Consider the following 18,495-nt stretch of genomic DNA (forward strand, 5'->3'; position numbering starts at 1 on the left):
TGGGCCATGAGCAGAACATTATTATTAAACAAAGGATGAAACGCTTAAGCCAAGATGGCCTTATTTTTTAATTTTATTTTTTATTTTTTTACAAAATGAAAGTCAGGCAGACTCCATTTCAACAGTTTTCAATGTAAGAATTCCCACAGCCCCATTTGATTGCAGTTTGTTGAAAAGTTTAATGTTTTTGTAGGCAATTCATAATTTCCACGTTGAGCAGCCTAAAAGGAAGAGAGCTGGAGCCCAGTGTTGTTTTTATAGTGGGATGGTGGGAACTTTTTTTTCTTCCCCAAAAGGATATAAAACCGAAGTTGAACTGTTGGGAAAATGTGGTGTGGCGATCCAGCCCTTTCGTAAATCCGAGATGCCTCCTCCTTCAGGTCTTCCTTTAGGACCCAACAGAATAGAATTTCCTGCTGCTTAATGTCTCCAGGAAGGAAAAGATTTTCCTCTAGGCCATAATAGTACCTAATTTCCTTTTTCTTACCTTTATTTATTTATTTTCCCTATTAATAAGGACCAATTGTAGAAGATGAAGGAACCTGGGAAACCCATCACTTTTGGAGGAGGTTAATAACTTCCTTTAAAAAATCCTGACATAATACTTATTTCCCCAAAAGGAACCTCGACAGCCTGAATGCCAGTTAAGATCTAAGGGACGGGCATGGATTTGCAGGGACCCAGCCATTCTGTGGGATCAAGTTGCACTGGGATGGAGAGGTTGGGGCTGTCACCCTGGAGTCCCTGCAAGTCGGCAGGACTGGGGCTGTCTTCCTCCACCATCTGGATCTGGTTAGCTCTCTCTGGGCAGCGGGGCCGAGTCTCATTTCCTCCAACCAGTAATGTTATATAGGCAGTGATCCTGGGCTGCCCTAACATAATTGAAAATTATGTGTATTGCAGGCTTGGAGCGCTGAAATGTAGGCTCATAAAAATATGTGGTGCAGGTAGCCTGTGGAGATTGGATATGGCACACAATGAAGCTTTTATGTAAAGTAAGAATTATAAGTCTCTGCATTAATATTGCATTTTGGGTATGACAGTTCTTGGGTGGGGTCCTCAGGGCAGGTCTGTCACCTTCAACGAAGCCTAAATTTCCTAATTCTGTGGAGTTTGTATTTGGATGCGATCAAATCAGTTTTACAGATGGCCAAAGATGAAAACTTATCCATTAATCTCACTCTCCCCTTTGAGGGTAGGATGAGATGTAGGTGTGTGGCGACTCAGCATGGCATTTTTCTTCACAGGTTTTTATGAGATGGAGAGGTGAGTGTTGGCGGGTGTCCATTTTGGTTGGCCTCAAGGAAATGACTCTATTGAGTGGTTTTGACCAATGAGGCCCATATATTTATGTGGCAAGTGAGAATGGGAAGAAGTCAGGGTGAGACAGGGCAGAATAGATTCCCATAGCCTACTGGCGTGCGTGGGTTATAGGGCTGAGGGAGACCATGGAAACATTTACTTTACTGGCTCTCAACTTGGGATGATACTGCCCCCAAGAAGGTATTTGGAAATGGTTTGATTATAGGGGTGGCTAAGGGCTGCCTGTTGGTATTTCCTCTCTAGGGGCCCAGAATTCTAGAAGTCCTTCAGTGCTTGGGGCAGCCCCTCACCCACCCCCATCACAGATAGGACAACTCTTTCAGTTTACACATTACAGCTTATGATGCAAGGTCTTGTGGCGAGTTACCAGACAAGTAACCAGGTTTCCTCACCACAGGAGGCCTCTAGGTAAAAGCTCTGAAATGGTAGAAGTTGCTCCAACTTTGTATAGGTCTAGTTTGGGAAAATGACTCTGTACGTTGGCAGGTAGCTCATGGGCTAGGGTCTTCCAGCTTCAGGTATAACCGAGTTTGCTTTTAATTCCCCGGAACAGTTGTATCTTTGAGGAACCAGTAGAAGAGCTTGTGGATGGCGTGGGCCCTTCTATTTCACTTGGAACTGGAGCAAACCCTTCCTTCCTTCTGGACTGCCCTTCGCTGTCCTTTTTTTTTTCTGTTGAAATATTTCTGACTTCACAAGACCTCTGTGCAGCCTTCCCCGGTCTTTTTTTCTCAGAAATGCCGTCTTCTCTCTTGGCATTCCCTGGGCACGATTCCCTGAGTCTCTGTCACGGCTTCACCACATTCTCTCTTGACTTATCTGTGTGGGAATTGGCTCCCTCACACGTACATAAGCTCCCTGAAGGCAGGCATCTTTTCTCTCCATAATGCTTCGCAAGAAGGCTGTGTACAAAGCACGCTTTTTTCAATGTTCATTGAGTAAAATTTTCCGTAGAATTAATATTGAAACTAGCCATTTATTTTGCTTTGGGTCTCTGGAAAGATCAAGATGGCTCCTTATATACCCTCCAAGCGTTAACTGATGCATTAATCAGTTGGCCTTTAGTGGTACAAATGGTGGTGTCAATGTCCTTATTAAAATCTTAGCATTGTGTCTAAGTTTTGTTCAGTTGTCAGAAGGTTTCCTGAGTGAAACTGGTGTAATGTGAACAACAAAAGTCAAATACCTGAGAGTTGCTTATACACGTGCTAAATATCTCTGTGCCTGGACAAGCCATCTCACCTCAGTTTCCTTCATCTGCACCAGGGTGAGTTGGGTCAGCCTACTGTTCAGGTCCGTCTGAACTGAGTGTCACTTTTGACAGAGGTAGATCCTTTTCCCTTGTATTTATTTTTTATCTCAGAGAAGGGCAGAGATAGACCTAATTGGCACATACCTTTATTTTTCTCTCTGTGGTGAATCTGTGTGTATTTAAGAATTTCTCCGGCCTTTTGAGATGAGTGTCTAAATTGCATCGTGCCCTGTTTGTGCATCTTTTACCAAGAAATATTTTTGTTTTATATGATTTTGGGTTGGATGAGGAATTCCATCTTCACCTCACTCGTACTTTCTACTACAGGACAGTTGCACATACGTACTCAGCTTTCTTGAAAGTGAAGGATGATGGCATTTTAGAAATGCAGGTCGCTGAAAGAGCAGATTGGGAATTGATGGCTAGGACACCTCTGGCTTGAGACTCCCATTTGCTTTCTTCCTTCAGAACAGCTCTGTGTTCCCTCCCTTCTTCCCTCTCCCCAGTGTTCCCCTCTAAATGGGGTAGTACTCATGAAGTCATTTTATCTGAAGCCACCCTGTAGTTTGAATACAATATTATTTGCTAATTATATCGATGTTCTATACATGTACCTGTAGAACATGAACTCTAAGGAAGAGCCTATTGGTATTGCATGATTCTTCTGTTGTTGTTGAAGTCGTTGTTAAGTTTTTTTAGTGTTGTTATTTGTGTGCTTTTAGGTTTTTCAGTGTCTGATCCATGTATCACGTATCAAGAGATAACTCTTGGGGTAGCTGTTTTGCATTTCTTTTCTAAATTCATTTTCCGTGTTTGTTTTGTTTTCTCCCTCCAGTATCTCCAGATGAAATGGCCACTGCTTGATGTCCAGGCGGGGACCCTCCAGAGCAGACAAGCTCTCAAGGATGCCCGTTCTCCGTCGCCCGCACACATTGTTGTAAGTGACCTTACAAAGGCGATCGCTTCCTTTATTGGGGGAGATGAGGAAAACGCTCTTTTGTTGATGACAGGTCTTGTTTACCAGATTTTCTTTCTTTAAAAATATTTTTTTGGCATCTTCTTGGATATGGGTTATATCTAGAAGGTACTTGTATTCTGCTCTTGGACCTTAGCGATTGTTACCTACCTAGAAATTTCCCCACCACCTTTTCCCCTAGTATTGGGCTAGCGTCTAGCTTTGTGGGCTCCAGTTAATTGGGCACAACAGTGTCAGGAAGACTGGGAATGGTATCAAAGCAATTAAAAAAAATACAATACCCCAAACCTTTCCTGAAAAAGTCATTTAGGGAAGGGGAGTTGTAGAGGAGGGAATTAGAAAACTCAAAAGGGAAGCCCTGGATTTGAGACTTTCCAATCCCCCCACCCTCTTTATCTTAATTGTTGGAAAGTAAACATTCTACACTAACATCAGAAAAATTTCATCTGGGCTGATCGATTGTACGCCTGGAGTAGAAATGAACTTGGAAAGGTTTAAATGAAGTTTAAGCAGTACATCTATGGCTTTGCAAGCATGCGGGTTTAATATAGGTAACATTTGTAGTACTAAGAGACTACAACATAAAGTGTGTGTCTACATATATTTTTAATGCACTTTCTTAGGATTTTGTAGGCTCTGAAAGTGGAATTTATAAATTAACCTCTTGAGAAGATAGCTTAGCCTTATTAGAATATTCTCTTCTATATATTTGTATCATGAGCTGGACTTCATATTTTTGAAATAATTAATGGAAGACTATTTAATAATTATAGCGAATCCATGACAGGTAGAATTATGCAAAGCTTGAAACAATTCATGTATTTTTTATTTAAGTATCACAAAATGTTATCCATTAATATATTTTGCCTCTGTGTTACTTGTAATTTCTAAAAATGGCAAAATAATTTTCTTAAGTGGAAAAATCTTAGGATGCACTGTGTCAAATTTCAGGCTAACTGCCTCCTTATTTTGTAGCTTGCTATAATTGAGTATAATTTAATGAATTATGCCTCTGTTTTATGAGTATTAAATATATATATGTATGTGTACGTATATATCACAAAATAATTTATTTCCGTAAAACCATGTCGTGAGTCATCGTTTGTGAAAATGTCTTATGAATTCTTACCTTATAAACGAAGCATGTAGAAAGAAGGTTGACATTTTCCAGAAGCTTCCTTCTTCCTCCAACCCCACGATAAAATGGATGTTCATAATTACACATGCTCTTATAATGCCAAGATTTCAAGGCTGGAAGTGACCTTAGATCAGCTAGGCTCAACCTGCACTCAGAAAAGGAAACAGACCCAGAGATGCCTTAAGTGAATTGCCCAATGTCACACGCTGAGTTAGTGGCCAGAGTGAGGACTGGACCCAGTTCTCTGCTCCCTTTCCAGGGCCTTATGGAATGTTCTCTCCTAAGAGAGTAGAAAGTAGCTTTCTGTGGCTGGTTCTGTTTTGCTTACTATAAATCGGTTCATCATCAGGGACAGTGTCTTAGGTGTAAAGAACTTGTTGGCTCAGGGTTCTGATGTAGGTTTCTCCTAGAAAAGTGATGCTGTGTAAAAAAATATTTTAACAGTCCACAAAGATTTTTTAAAAGTGTGATAGTTACAGAGTTCTAGAGATAGAGAGTAAAATGAGGAAGCCTGTCCTTTCCTTTTCTTGCCTCGTTGAATTTCCCAGTGTGGGTCTAGGCCTGGAAATTTCTTTTTCTGCTTTTTTGGACATCGCTTGGCAGGACTCACTCACATTTTTTTTTAGGTACAGAGAAAGGACGTTATCTTTAAAATCTCTTGGAAGCCTTTTCTCTCTATAAGTGTGGAGAGAAGATTCCATTTTTAGAAGTGGTTCAGAGTGGACACAGCCCTTTGTTGGTGTGGCATGGAGGTCCATGGGTCTGTACTGGTGAGCATTACTCCTGTGTGAGAGTGAGCATTTGTCTATTCAGAGAGAGAGAGATGATTGCCCTCCTTCCCTCCATCCCCCGGGCCCCCAAATCCCTTAAGAACAGTTGCTACCACTTAGGCCCCAACCACCTTATTTTCAGTATGTAGAAATTAACAATCTGAGGAGTTGGTAAAACATTTTTTCCAGAGCCAATGTGGATTTTGGCAAGGGGGGCAGCAAGGGGACTTCCTTTTCCTCTGTTCTTTGTTAGAAGGCATGTTTACCATAGCAACCACTTGGGAGCATACACCACCCTTTAGATGGAGACCCTTGTCCAAAGGAGCCACGGCTGGCAACTATAATATGATCTTCTGTGCTTTCTGCTGTGCTCCTGGGGAATGGTCGTTGCACAGAGGTTATGGGTTGGTGGTGGAGGGTGGGCACTGGGAGCTGGAGAGAGGAGAAAAGCCATGAGCTTGGGCAAAAGGAAATCAAATTTGTGAAATACTTAATGCTTGTGGCACCGGAATGGTGTCTTTGGTTATATGAGTCAGCCCTGTAATGGTGCATTTCTGCAATCTTCACCTGAAACTAAGGGGTGAGGAGGGGGATGTTGGTGTGGGGGGGACTGTTAGTAGAGGAAAATGGGGAAGTAGGGTGGAAGAAGGCTGGAGATTGTTGACCACAAATGATTTTTGGGGTTGAGGAGTCATACATGTTGGAACTACACATTTATGATCACCTTTTCACTGGACTTAGGGCAGTGTGTTGACCAAAACCTGCTTGGCAGGTACGATGTGTCTATATTTATAGAGGGAGCATTCTGGATTATGGCTGATATACCATTTGGGTCTTTGCATAGCTCAACATTGGCCAGAAGAGTCTGATTCGTGTTCAGGTTCGCTGATGAACGGCTAAATTTTCTCCAGACTCTGGACTCTTCCTCACATTTTGTTTTTCGTTCTTTTAAATGTCACATCACAGTGTTTCATCAGACGTGTTTCAAAACAATTGTCTAAGGATTGCTTCCTAATTTCTCCGAAATTTGGATTTATTGTAACTTCTGGGCCAAGCTATTTCATAATTATTTCTAATGTTTTCTTTTGAAACTAGAGAAGTGTTCAGTGTTTGTTAGTAATCATTAAAGACTATAACCACCACAGGTTGCTAAGAAAATAACTTGCCCTGGTACCTGTTTGGGGCAGAATTTTCACATGGGAATTTAAACCATTTTGTCAGAATATTTTAATCTGATAGGATTTTTTTCTTGTGGTACGTGGGTTACCACATTATAAAAATGGATGTGTAGAGTAAATTTTCTTACAAGTGGATTTCAATTGATCAAATAATATTTAAATTAAGAAGCAAACCCCACAAAATAAGTGCCAAGCAGCTAGGTTGTGCTAAGTGGTGGTGTTTGAGTCTTGGCCGACCCGCCTCCAGTGGCCAGTAAGCTTGGGGTGAGGCGCCACTCTCTGGACACTACCCCCGGTGTCTTTGCTATACAAAGACTTGCATTTAACTTCCTTTGTACCCAGCAAAAAAAGATTCTGTACCAAAAATGGTGGTATTTTGGTATAATGTATATCTTACAAAACGGCGAAAGGCTTCAAAAGTTCCTGCCATTTTATCTCAGAGATTTCCTTTTGAAGTCGATGTGGAATTTTACCTTGGGGTGGGTTCCTCATGGTTCTTGGTCTTTTGTGTTTTGTTGTGTAATGAGCATCGAGGTGTGGGATGACAAAGCAGTCTGAATCCCGAGGAGCAAAGCCCGCCAGACTGTGATGGTGTACTTTTTGTTGTTGTTACTGCTTAAATGCTGAAAGAAAGCGTAAAACTCTTAGGAAGCGTAGCATGATGGTAGAACTTCAGGCGGGGTCTCTGCTGTCTGCGTTGAGCATTTTCAAGTCAGCTCAGAGGGCATGGTGAGCCTTCTGCTTTTGTTTCTGAGGAGTTCAGGGGAATAGGGAGGGACCTGCTCGTAGTTAAGAACAAAAAACTGCTTTGAGAGCATCCTCTTGGTTATTAAATACATGTGGATGTTTGGATGGGTTATTTGACTTAGGTTGTATTCTCCCCTCTTCTGCCAGATGCTTATTGGGAGTTGGTCTGTGCTAGGAGGCTCTGTGCTAGATGCTGGGGCCCCGCAAACCATCACAGCCCCCACCTGTGTGGGAGGCACTGTCCTGGGTGCCATGAAGAGTACAGGGCCCCTGAGGTATGACCAGGGGAGTGGGATTTCCACTGAGAAATTGGTGAGGATTACAAGCTGGGATGGCCCCCTGAGGAAATGGCATTTAAAATGAGATTTGAAGGATTGATTGGAATTAGCTAGAGGAAAGTAAGGGAGAAGGAGTGGAAAGCAGGAGAACGTTCCAGGCAGAAGGGGAAATGTGTTTGAAGGTCCTAAAGGAAAAAAAGCTTGGCTGTGAGAGACTCAGAAAGCCAGCTACGATGGCTGTGGGTCGTGAGGGCACAGGGAGAGTGGCCTGGGTAGCGCTAGTATGGTGAAGGTTGGCGTTTAATCCTAACCACCGTGGGAAGTCATTGAGGGGATGGCTTGTGTTAAGCTGCTGGCAGTGGCGATGGGTAAAGTGGACAGATTTGGAGGGAACATCAGCGGAACTTGCTGATGGATTAGATGTTGGCCTTGAAGGAGAAAGGAGAGTTAAAGGTAGGTAGATGGAGATGCCATTTACTGAATGGGGAATGTTGGAGGAGGAGCAAGTTTGGGGTAGAAGAGTTGTCTTTTTATTTTATTTAGTTTTCATTCTAGCTTTATTGAGATATACTGTAATGCAGTATTGTTAATTATAATCACCACGCTGTACATAAGATCCCCAGAACTTAGTCATTTTGTAACTGGAAGTTTGTACCCTTTGATTATCATCTCCCCATTTCCCCCACCCCCTAATCCCTGGAAACCACCACTTTACTCTGTTTCTGTGAGTTCAGCTTTTTTAAATTCCACATACAAGTGAAATCGTATAGTATTTGTCTTTCTCTGTCCAACTTATTACATTTAGCATCATGTTGTTGCAAATGGCAGGATTTTCTTTTTCATGGCTGAATAATATTCCATTGTATACCTATACCACATTTTCTTTATCCATTCATCTGTTCTGGGGCACTTAGGTTGTTTCCATGTGTTGACTATTGGGAATAATGCTGCAATGAACATGGGAATGCAGATATCTCTTCGAGATCTGCTTTTCCTTTGGATATATACCCAGAAGTAGGATTGCTGGATCATATGGTAGTTCCTATTTTTAATTTTTTGAGGAACCTGGAACCTCCATACTGTTTTCCATAGGTTGTACCAATTTTCATTCCCACCAACAGTGCACAAGGGTTCCCTTTTCTCCACACCCTTGCCAACACTTATCTCATCTTTTTGATGATAGCCATTCTAATAGGTGTAAGGTGATATCTTATTGTGGTTTTGATTTGCATTCCCTGATGATTAGTGATGTTGAGCACCTTTTCATGTACTTTCTTTGGAAAAATGTCTAGTCAGTTCAAGAGTTTTCTTTTTAGAGAGGTTAAGATGCTAGGTTTCATGATCTCCCCCAAGGCAGCATGGCAGTGTGAAATGGGAACAACCCAAACTTTTAATTGGCTCCTTAAGAGTAATGTTATCTATTAGATTTCCATTTATTTAGAATGTACTGTAAATTCTCCCTTTCCTTCCCTAAGATTTAGATAAGTAGCTTTAATTGGTCTTCCTCTTGGTCCCGTATTCACCATTGACTCAATCAGTTTACATTCATTGAGCCCACAAATATTTAGTGACTGCTTACCATGTGGGAAAAGTATTCTAGATGCTGAGAGAAAGTGGAGTCAACGATGAATGATGATAACAATAATAGCAAATAAGCCTGTAGCACTTCCTACGTGCCAGGCATTGTTCTCGGTGCTTTACCAATGTTTTATTATCCCTCATCTACAGAGGAGGAATTCGTCACAGGGAGGGTTTTGCCCAATTGTAGGAGTCAAGATGTGAAACAAGGCAGCCTGGTCCCAGAGCACGCCATCCTCTTAACCATCGCTGGGGAAAAGGCAAGTAAATGGCCACAGTGGGGTGTGCTGAGTGCTGCCGGGGGGAGCACCAGGAGGAGCCCTCAGTCCCAGCTGGACAGGGTGGGCGTGGCTCGAGGGGATCCGCTGGCCTCACTGGAGTGGAACATGAGGTTGGCTAGGGATTTGGTTTCTGGGCGTGGCTACTGCAGAGGACGTAGTGACACGTTGTGGGAAAGGAGGGCATTCTCTACCGGGGCAGTGAACTCTGGGCGATGTGAGGGTGTGAACCTCTGCTGAGCTCCTAAAAGCTTTTCCCTGGGCACTGTCTCTACTCCCTCCACTACATATACACTTTCCCCTTGTTTTTGTATTCCATTTATCTATGACTCAACCAGACTTTCTAGAATACTTGGCATGTGTTTCCTAGCAGCGGCTGAGTCACAACTTTCCCATTTCTCAGACAGAACCATGGTAAGGGTGTATATTTTGTCTAAGAAGACAACGCAAGCCTGTGAGTGCAGCAAAAATATTATTATTTTTATAAGGAGAGCTGTGAGTATTCAATATTGAGAACCAGGCAACCAGGTTATCTTTTTTCGTGGAAGAACTGGTAGATAGGATCAGTCGTGCTGTAAAGGGAGAGAGTGGAGTAGACCCCAGGATGTGCATTGGGTGATGAAGGAGTCTATGGTTCAAAGTCCAAGCTTCCTTCTCTCTTTCCAGAAACTACTTTATGGTGAGGAATTCTGAAGTTCTTGAGGTTTGGGATCATGTTGTGGCAAATGACCACCATGACGATGGAAAATATTCTATGGAGAGGGATTTTTGTAAGCTCGGTTGTATCCCTTTCAGATTAGAATCACAGAAATTTTCACAACCTTAAATCACATGTCACATCACCCACTCCATCCCTTCTGTCATTTACTCACTGTCCAGAAGTCGCCTGTGGTTCATACTGTTCCTGAACACAGAAGCAAGGCATCTATCTCCTGATGCAGACCATTTCCTGTTGGTACAATATGGGCTCTTAAGAAAGTTCTGCCTTTATACTGAGCTGAAATCTCTCTCCTTGAAATGCTCACTCCTTGATTTGTGTTTTGCTGCTCAGTTCTGCTCGTGCATCTAGTTCCCCATCTTGAAAATTTGAAGGAAGCTCTTGTACATCCTCCCCTCATCGCCAAGTCCTCTCTTCAAGATTACCCTCAATTGTAATTTACATCTTCAGTGACTGATGTTAAATTGTTTAAGGAAGGGAATTGCTAATTTTTGATCAAAAAATCCTACCTCTGAACTAAGTGAAATTAATTTCTTAATGTAGCTTTCCTGATTCTTAAAATTTATGTTCATTGTAGACACTTTGAAAAATAGCCCATAATCTTGCCACTTGGAGATTACATTGTGAGTAATTGGTATATGTGGTATATTTTCTTCTATACTTTTCCTCTGAGTGCCTTAATATTTATATTTGTTTTTAACATTCTTGAGTTCGTAGTAGTGCTCAATATTTCCAGCCTTGTATTTATTTAAAATGAAAATTGCTGTAGTGAATAAACACTTCCCCATGTCATTAAAATTCTTCAGGATTTTTAATGACCACATAACAGCCCATAATATGATTATGCCCCAATTTGCTTAATCAATGCCATATTGTCAGCCTTTAGAGTACCTCCTTTTGTTTCTACTATTCTAAATAATCCTGTGAAGAACATCTTTGTGCATAAATCTCTGTGCCCCTTTCCCCCTTTATTATTTTCTTAGGATAGATTCCTAGGAGGAAAAGTAAATGAGAATAGCATTTCTTGATATATAGCCACCAGTGATTTTCCTGAAAGGTCTTCATTTTTATAAGTAGCAGCAGTGTGTGAGAGTTATGCTTAGCATGTTTGGAATGATTTTAATGTTTCTGGGGAATTTAACAAAAGGAAAAGTTCAGGCTTCCCTGGAAAGGTGTGCCCTACCTCCACCTTGTTCCAGAAAAGAGACCCAACCAGCCCATCCACATCAACCTTCCCAAGGCCTTTCACCTTCAAAATAAATGATTGCTTCCTAAATGGTTAGTAGGTTTTAAAGTCAGCTGATGTTATCATGGTTTTATAGAATTACATGTTCATTTTAGATAACCCACAGCATAACTCTTAAAATAATACCCTGATTATATATGCAGCACATTTAGGGCAATTTTAGAATTCTTGTAGTATACTTTTATAACCTCAAGTGATTGTAGCGTTTTTTAAGTTTTAGTGTCTCTCTTTTAATGGCATATTATTGAGCAAAGATATTTATTTGATGCTGTGTGTGAGCTTGGTCAGGAATATGACCCTGCATTATGTTTCTGGGAAGACATACTTACTTTTCAAAGATGCCATTTGTTGCTATGTTTAAGATCAGCCCACAGTAGATGCTGGGAAGGCTTGCAGCCTCAAATCTGTCGTGACCGTTTCTCAATGCTGTGTCCTGTTGTGCCTGGGGGAAAAGTCTTTGGCAGCTCTGGGGAGCGTTTCCTGACATTTGTGTCACCCAGTGTTAATAAGGTTACTGGAAAAAGGGTTCCCTCCGAAAACAGGTTTAGGGAAGCACTGGGTTATGCAAAGTCAATTAGTTTCTTTAGGGTAGGATCTTGATTACTCCTGATGCTTCCAGCCTTTCCTAAGGAGGAGTTCCTAAAGCTTACTTGACTGCAGAGTTCTTCTCAGCACCTTCAGGAACAAGATTGGAACATCCTTTGGAAAGTTGTTTTAGTTTCAAGCACCTGCTCTGTTTCCCAAGCGTGGGAGCTTGTTTTAAATTAACATGGATCTGCTTAGAACTCAACTCATGGTTTTGCCTATGTTTATCTTTCCAGTAAATAAAACAAAAGTGTTCATTTGGCACCCATCCTCTCCTGCTTGTCATTTCTTGCCTTGCTGATTAATTCTGTGTATGAGGCTTGTTTCTCCAACCAGATTGTAAGTTTCTTGAAGCCAAGGAGCCCCATGGTTTATTTCTTGGCGTGTGGCTGTCTCCCCTCCTAGTGTGGTGCTTTGTTAATTAAGCAGAAAGCCAGTTTCTGGTGAGGGACTGGAGCTGATTTAGCCTAGAATGAGTGTTATTTCTTCATTACCTTAAGAGTGTTCAGAATCATCCTGGTTAGCAGGAGGACTTGTCCACGTGTCTGCTTTCTACCTGATGTGGTAGCATGTTTTGGAGAAAGATAGTTTTGGGTTATGACATTGTGCGTGGCTTGCCGGTAACTTGATAATCCACCCTTATACATTCCAGCTCACAGTGGAGCGTGTCTAATCACCACAGCAGCATTTATGTGGAACGTGGTTAACACAAAGCTCCAGAAGGTCAGGCTTGTAGGGTTTCTATCTCTTTCCAATCTTGGCTTACACTGACTGTTCCCTAGGAGTCCTGGCATGGGGTACCTGAACTTTTTAAGAGAGGGCCCAATGGGGAAATCCAGGACTTGATGATTTACTATGGGAAATAGGTAATTTCAACAATGAAATTGTTGGGTATATGAAGTGATTTCATGATTGGCTTGTTAATGGCTTGCAGATTAGATTTTCATCTCTTTTAATAAATTAATATAGAAGAAGAAAACACTTGGATTTTAGAATTGTTCCTTGGAACTAAGGAGGAAGCTACCCTAGACAGGTCTGGCTGGGAGAGTTTATTATTATGTCCAAGTTGCATATAAGGATGTGATAATCTAGTGAGTTAGCTGGTTGCCCAGGATTCCATGGGCAGGAGTGGCCGTGTTTGGAAAAGTATCCTGGTCCTTGCTCCAGCCCCGTGCTCTCTCCTGAGTGCCAGATTCAGCCTCAATTCGGTTGCCAAATAGACATGGGAACATTAGCATATCCAGAATCAAACTATTTCCATCCCCTCCCCACCACCAAACCTGTTACTCCCAGTGTTGAACATCACAGTAAAAATCAACAGCATTCGCCAGTTGCGTAGGCCCCAAACCTTGGAGTTCATCATTGACTCTTCTTTTTCTCTCACACCCATCTTCAATCCATTGGCCTATCCTGTGGACCCATAATCCATCCGCACATCATATTAGCTCTGCCTTCAAAATGGTTGTGGAATTTGACCTCTTTTCACTACCCCCGCCATTACCCCTGGAGTGCAGTGTACCGTCATCTCTCACTTGGGTGTTGCCCGAGTGTCTGCACTGGTCTCCTTGCTTCCCACCTTGTAACTTCGTATCTTCCCTCCTTGGTCCCCGCACTTCATTCCCATACTTGGGATGGCCTTATAAATCCTTAGACAGATCATATCACATACGTCTACTGAAAATCTGGAGGATGGATTTGTCTTTTGAAAGAGACCCAGAACAGCTATGAACAGGCACATGGCTCTGTCACCTGATTGAAAGGTGGGACTTTGAGATTCCAGGGTACAGAAGGGAGAGCATAAATGTCGACTGGGCCCAGGCACTTGCCACTCTTAGAGTTTTGTGTTGGCCAGAGGAGAGAGGGCCAGGAGGCAAGCATGTAGGCTGAGTGAGCCCCCGTTCGTCACTCCTTTGCTAGTGCAGCAGGATGTGGCAGATGTTTTGGTTATACCCCAGTGGGACCCAGATGCCTCCTGACTACCGCATCTGAGCCCTGCCCTTCCCCGAAAGCGTGCGGTCTGTTCAGCCATAGCCTGTCTGCGATGAGAAGCTTGTGAAGAACTCTGGACAGCGTGATGCAATCTGTTTTCCAGCCAGCGCCTGCAGAGTGGGTGGATCCGGGCAATGATTAAGTGCATCGCCCAGGCCGTTTAATAGGCTTGAGTGAGATGGGGTCACCATGTGTCCAAGTGCAGTGGGGCAAAGGCCTCTTGTTCTTCCTGCTCCGAGGGCACAAGCTGCCTGTTTCTCTCACAAGGACACTGTCTACATTGCTCAGGTGCTGGGGTGAAGAAAAGAGCAAGTGTTTAAAAGGCTGAGGAAGGAAGGAAGAAAGCCCGTGCCACAGGCCTTAGGACTGGACCATCCCATAGCCCCCAGAGACCTTGTGGGGTATGGCAGTCCCATATTGAGACCTGTCTTTGGACCCCACCTCTGACTCTTCCCGTTTTTAATGACCCTGAAGTTAGGCCTGACTCGGGGACACGTGTAAGATTCTAAGCAAAGTGTTTTTCCCCAACCCTTTCAAACTCAAGGGAGAAGCCAATCAGATGGGTGGAGGTAGAATGTGAAATGTAATCCTTCTGTAAACAGAAGGAACATGGCTGGGCAGAAGAGCTCCTGGGGAAACCTTTGGGACTATTCAGTTGAAACTCGGGAGAAAATATTTTTTTGTAAAGAGGTAACAGCCCCTTTCAGCCAAAGCCCATAAATGAAGGAATGTCTCAAACCCAGAATTGCAATGACCAAGGCAAGGCATTGTCAAAGATCAAATTAGTGAGTGTGGTAGACACCATTTACATTTTTAGAATATAGCCAAGCATCTTTCCTCCATTCTTCCTCAAGCTCCTTCCCATCCTACTTCTGCAAAGAGCTTGATTGGTATAGTCTTTATTATGCTTTCTTCTTAAATTATCAAGTTGTTTTCAGGTATTGAGAATGACACCTATGTGCCAACCTTAGATGTTAAAAATGGAGTAAGGCTCTGAAGATATCATTTGTTATCTCTACACCATTTTTTCCTGCTAATAGCATCCTCCCCCACCCCCCTAACTATGGGGGAACTACTTTCCCCCTCTTCTCCTTGGTCCTGGGAGACATGTGATTGGGCAAAGGGGCAGGCATGTGATTTAAGCAAAGACACTGAGTCTTCTCCAGACAGAGAGAGTCTAAATCTGTGGCTCTTTGCAACCACCCTCATGCCTGCACACAAGCATGCACGTGTGTGCACCACTGCATGGAAGGTGCTCATTTGCAGAAGATTAAGATGTGCGGAGGGGGTGGGGGGTGTCTTGATGACACCATTTAATTCTATGTAGCCAGCTCCAATCCTAGACTGTCCAGTTAGGAAGCCAACTGGCCTGAGACGGTTTTCTGTCGCTTACAACCAATGGAGTTCTAACTGATGCAGTTTTCCAAGCCTTAGACTTATAATAAAAAAGTTGTTTCTTTCTTTGAATTTTCAGTTCTTTTGAATTAAATATGCTGGAGCATAAACTGAATACTCTGCTCCTATGTAAATAGGCTCCCATGTGAGTAGAACACACTTGCCTTTTTTTTTTTTTGGTGAGGAAGATCAGCCCTGAACTAACATCCATGCCAGTCCTCCTCTTTTTGCTGAGGAAGACTGGCCCTGAGCTAACATCCGTGCCTATCTTCCTCCACTTTATGTGGGACGCCGCCACAGCATGGCCTGACAAGCAGTGCGTCCGTGCACGCCCGGGATCCGAACCCGGGCCGCCAGCAGCTGAGCGCGTGCACTTAACTGCTACGCCACGGGGCCGGCCCCTGCCTTTTTAAATATTGGGCTGATTTGTGCTAATCTGCGAGTTGCTTTAAGAGGGAGACATATAGTACACAATCTTCTTCCACAAATGATTTCTAGAGAGAGGCTTGTGTGAAAAAAGCGGTTTCCATGATTCGCTCCTGTGGTCATGGGGAATTTTGAAAATGAACTTTACATATTTTCATGAAAAAAAATTCCTGTTTTCATATTTTTAATTTCTCAGAGTTTTTTTTTTCCTGGGTCCTACTTAATCTACTCATCTTTGCCCTAAAGCTGTCTTATTTCTGTTCCTTAGGACTGTTAAGGAACAACCAGTTAATTAATAGTATTAAATACTGGCCTTTCTGTTCAAAAATGTGATAATAACCCACATAAGGAGGTGCCACTGCAACCTCAGTGGTCTCCTCAACTTATTAACACTTTCTTATATTATTTTAGAAGCACTGCTTTCTTATCATGGATAATTGGTGGCAAACTGGGCATACAGGTGTTTAATTTTGTTTGATTTATTTATTATTACAACTTTAATATTTGATGAAGGTTTTATCCATTTTCCTTTACAATCCATATAAACCATGAAAAGATTGTGCCACTCCAAAAGACTAAAATTGTTGTTCTGAGGACTTTGAGCAGAGTGCAGTGTTTGTACCTAGACTGTAGGCTGGGTAGTCTGCTTGGAGCATTGTGTTAAGAGAGATTCTGAGGCCTTATATGTCAGAGCTCCAAGAGAGAGAATGCATTGATGGATATGTATTTGCTGAGGGTGAAGTAGGATAGAGTAAGGGACAGTAGAGGTGTTACAGCTGTCATTTCTGTTTAGGCAATCAACTTTTTGAGAAAGCGTCAGAAATTGAGACTCTCAGACCCTACTGGATATATCAGAGCCCCGTCAGATATCCATTAAGCTGTCATGGTGAATAAAATTCTTACTGACTCATCATTTAAAAACTTGTTCTAAATGAAGTGATGGGGAAGAGGAACATTTTTCATTGGAACCAGGAATGAGAATGTGCCCAAGGAAATGAATTTAGGCCTAGGACCTGGGCTGTGGTTTAGCGGTCTTGATTTCTTCCACGTGGTTCCTCCCACGGCCAGGATGACTCCTTGCTCCCCATGATCGATTGGTCTTGCAGGACGTATCATGGACCAAGTGTGACATGCAGATTCAGCCCACTTTTTGTGCATCACACTTGTGAATGCTTGCATTGTGTACACTCATGTTTCTGACAGTTACTAAAAAATGGCCTTCAGGGGTAATCTTCACGTTTCTCCTCTCCTCCCACCCTACAAAGAAAAGTTGCATGATAAAAAAATCAAGATGTGTCTAAAGAGGATGATAACTTTAACGTTATCTAAATGTTTAATTTGGAAGGGTAGGCTTTTTTGTTGTTGTTAAATGAACCAACTCCTTGTTTATCCAGTTTGTTTTGGTGCATACCTCTGATGACTCTCGTCCTGATTTATTTTCCACACTGTGTTTGGGTCCAGGTCTGATGTGAGACACAAGCACAGCTCTCATACCAACAATCTCATGGTTAAGTTTTAGAACATGATTTGAAAAATACAGCCCCTTGAGAGGCAATAAGGACACATGGGGACTAGTGCGTGTTTGGACATCTGTGTGGAATAAGTGAGTGCGCAGAGAGGGCGTTTGTCAAGGAGAAGGAGGGCGGGCCATTGGCTCAGGGAAATGGTCTGGGGTTCTGGGGGGCCAGCGCCACATACAGAGGCCAGCAGGGTTGGGTTTGGCCAAGTGTTCCGGTGTCTGGATGCCTATGTGAATTTCCTCCACAGGTTTTCAGTTGGCAACGTGGAATCTGCTGGGTATGGAGCCAAGGGTGGGGATTGTTGGGATCCTGTTGGGCACAGAGGTGTGATACCAGAGGTCAGAATAGAAGCCAAGGGAAGGGGCTTGGGGAACTTTTTGTCATAAACTGTCCTGGAGCCTCAATTCCAACAGGATTGCAATTTATAGACCAGAGCTTTATTCTCTCTCAGGCTAGATCTCCTGTTCCTGCTTTTTCTTTTAATCTCAGACTTAATCCTAGACTTGCATGTTGAAAGGGAACTCAGGAATTCTCTTGGTGCAAAGCCCTCCTTGTGATAGTTAAGCAGTGGATGCTTTGGGGGGCTGGCCCGGTGGCATAGTGGTTAAGTTTACGTGCTCTGCTTGGGCAGGCTGGGGTTCATGGGTTTGGATCCTGGGCACGGACCTATGCACTGCTCATCAAGCCATGCTGTGGCAGGTGTCCCGCATATAAAGTAGAGGAAGATGGGCATGGATGTGAGCCCAGGGCCAATCTTCCTCAGCAAAAAGAGGAGGATTGGCAACAGATGTTAGCTCAGGGCTAATCTTCCTCACAAAAAAAAAAAAAAAGAGAGCGAGATGGATGCTTTGAGAAATGGTGAGATGTACCCAAGATCATGATACACTGGAAATTGACTGAGTATTTACTGGTTCCAGTAACTTTACCATTCTACTAATTTACTGTTCTAAGTAATTTACATGATTGTCATGTTTAATCCTCACAACATCCTTATGAGTTAGCTGTTGTTACTATCCCATTTTATAGATGGGGAAACTGAGGTTTAGCAGGGGGAATGGTGTGCCCAAGGTCACACAGCTGGTAAGTGGCAAACTGGAA

The 18,495-nt window shown here is 42.8% G+C and overlaps 1 protein-coding gene across 30 annotated transcripts in view; it reads left to right on the forward strand.

Annotated features, from left to right (window-relative positions):
• TCF7L2 (transcription factor 7 like 2) overlaps positions 1-18,495 on the forward strand; it is a 193,608-nt gene that overhangs the window by 71,131 nt on the left and 103,982 nt on the right. For all 30 annotated transcript variants that reach the window (XM_087432593.1, XM_087432599.1, XM_087432600.1 and 27 more), the window contains one exon: positions 3,411-3,512. In XM_087432593.1, the coding sequence (XP_087288719.1) occupies positions 3,411-3,512 (102 nt within the window). The remainder of the gene's footprint in view (positions 1-3,410; positions 3,513-18,495) is intronic.

This window comes from Ceratotherium simum, chromosome 6 (assembly GCF_057802395.1).
Source record: "Ceratotherium simum simum isolate JZ-2026a chromosome 6, ASM5780239v1, whole genome shotgun sequence".
Classification (NCBI taxonomy): Eukaryota; Metazoa; Chordata; class Mammalia; order Perissodactyla; family Rhinocerotidae; genus Ceratotherium; species Ceratotherium simum.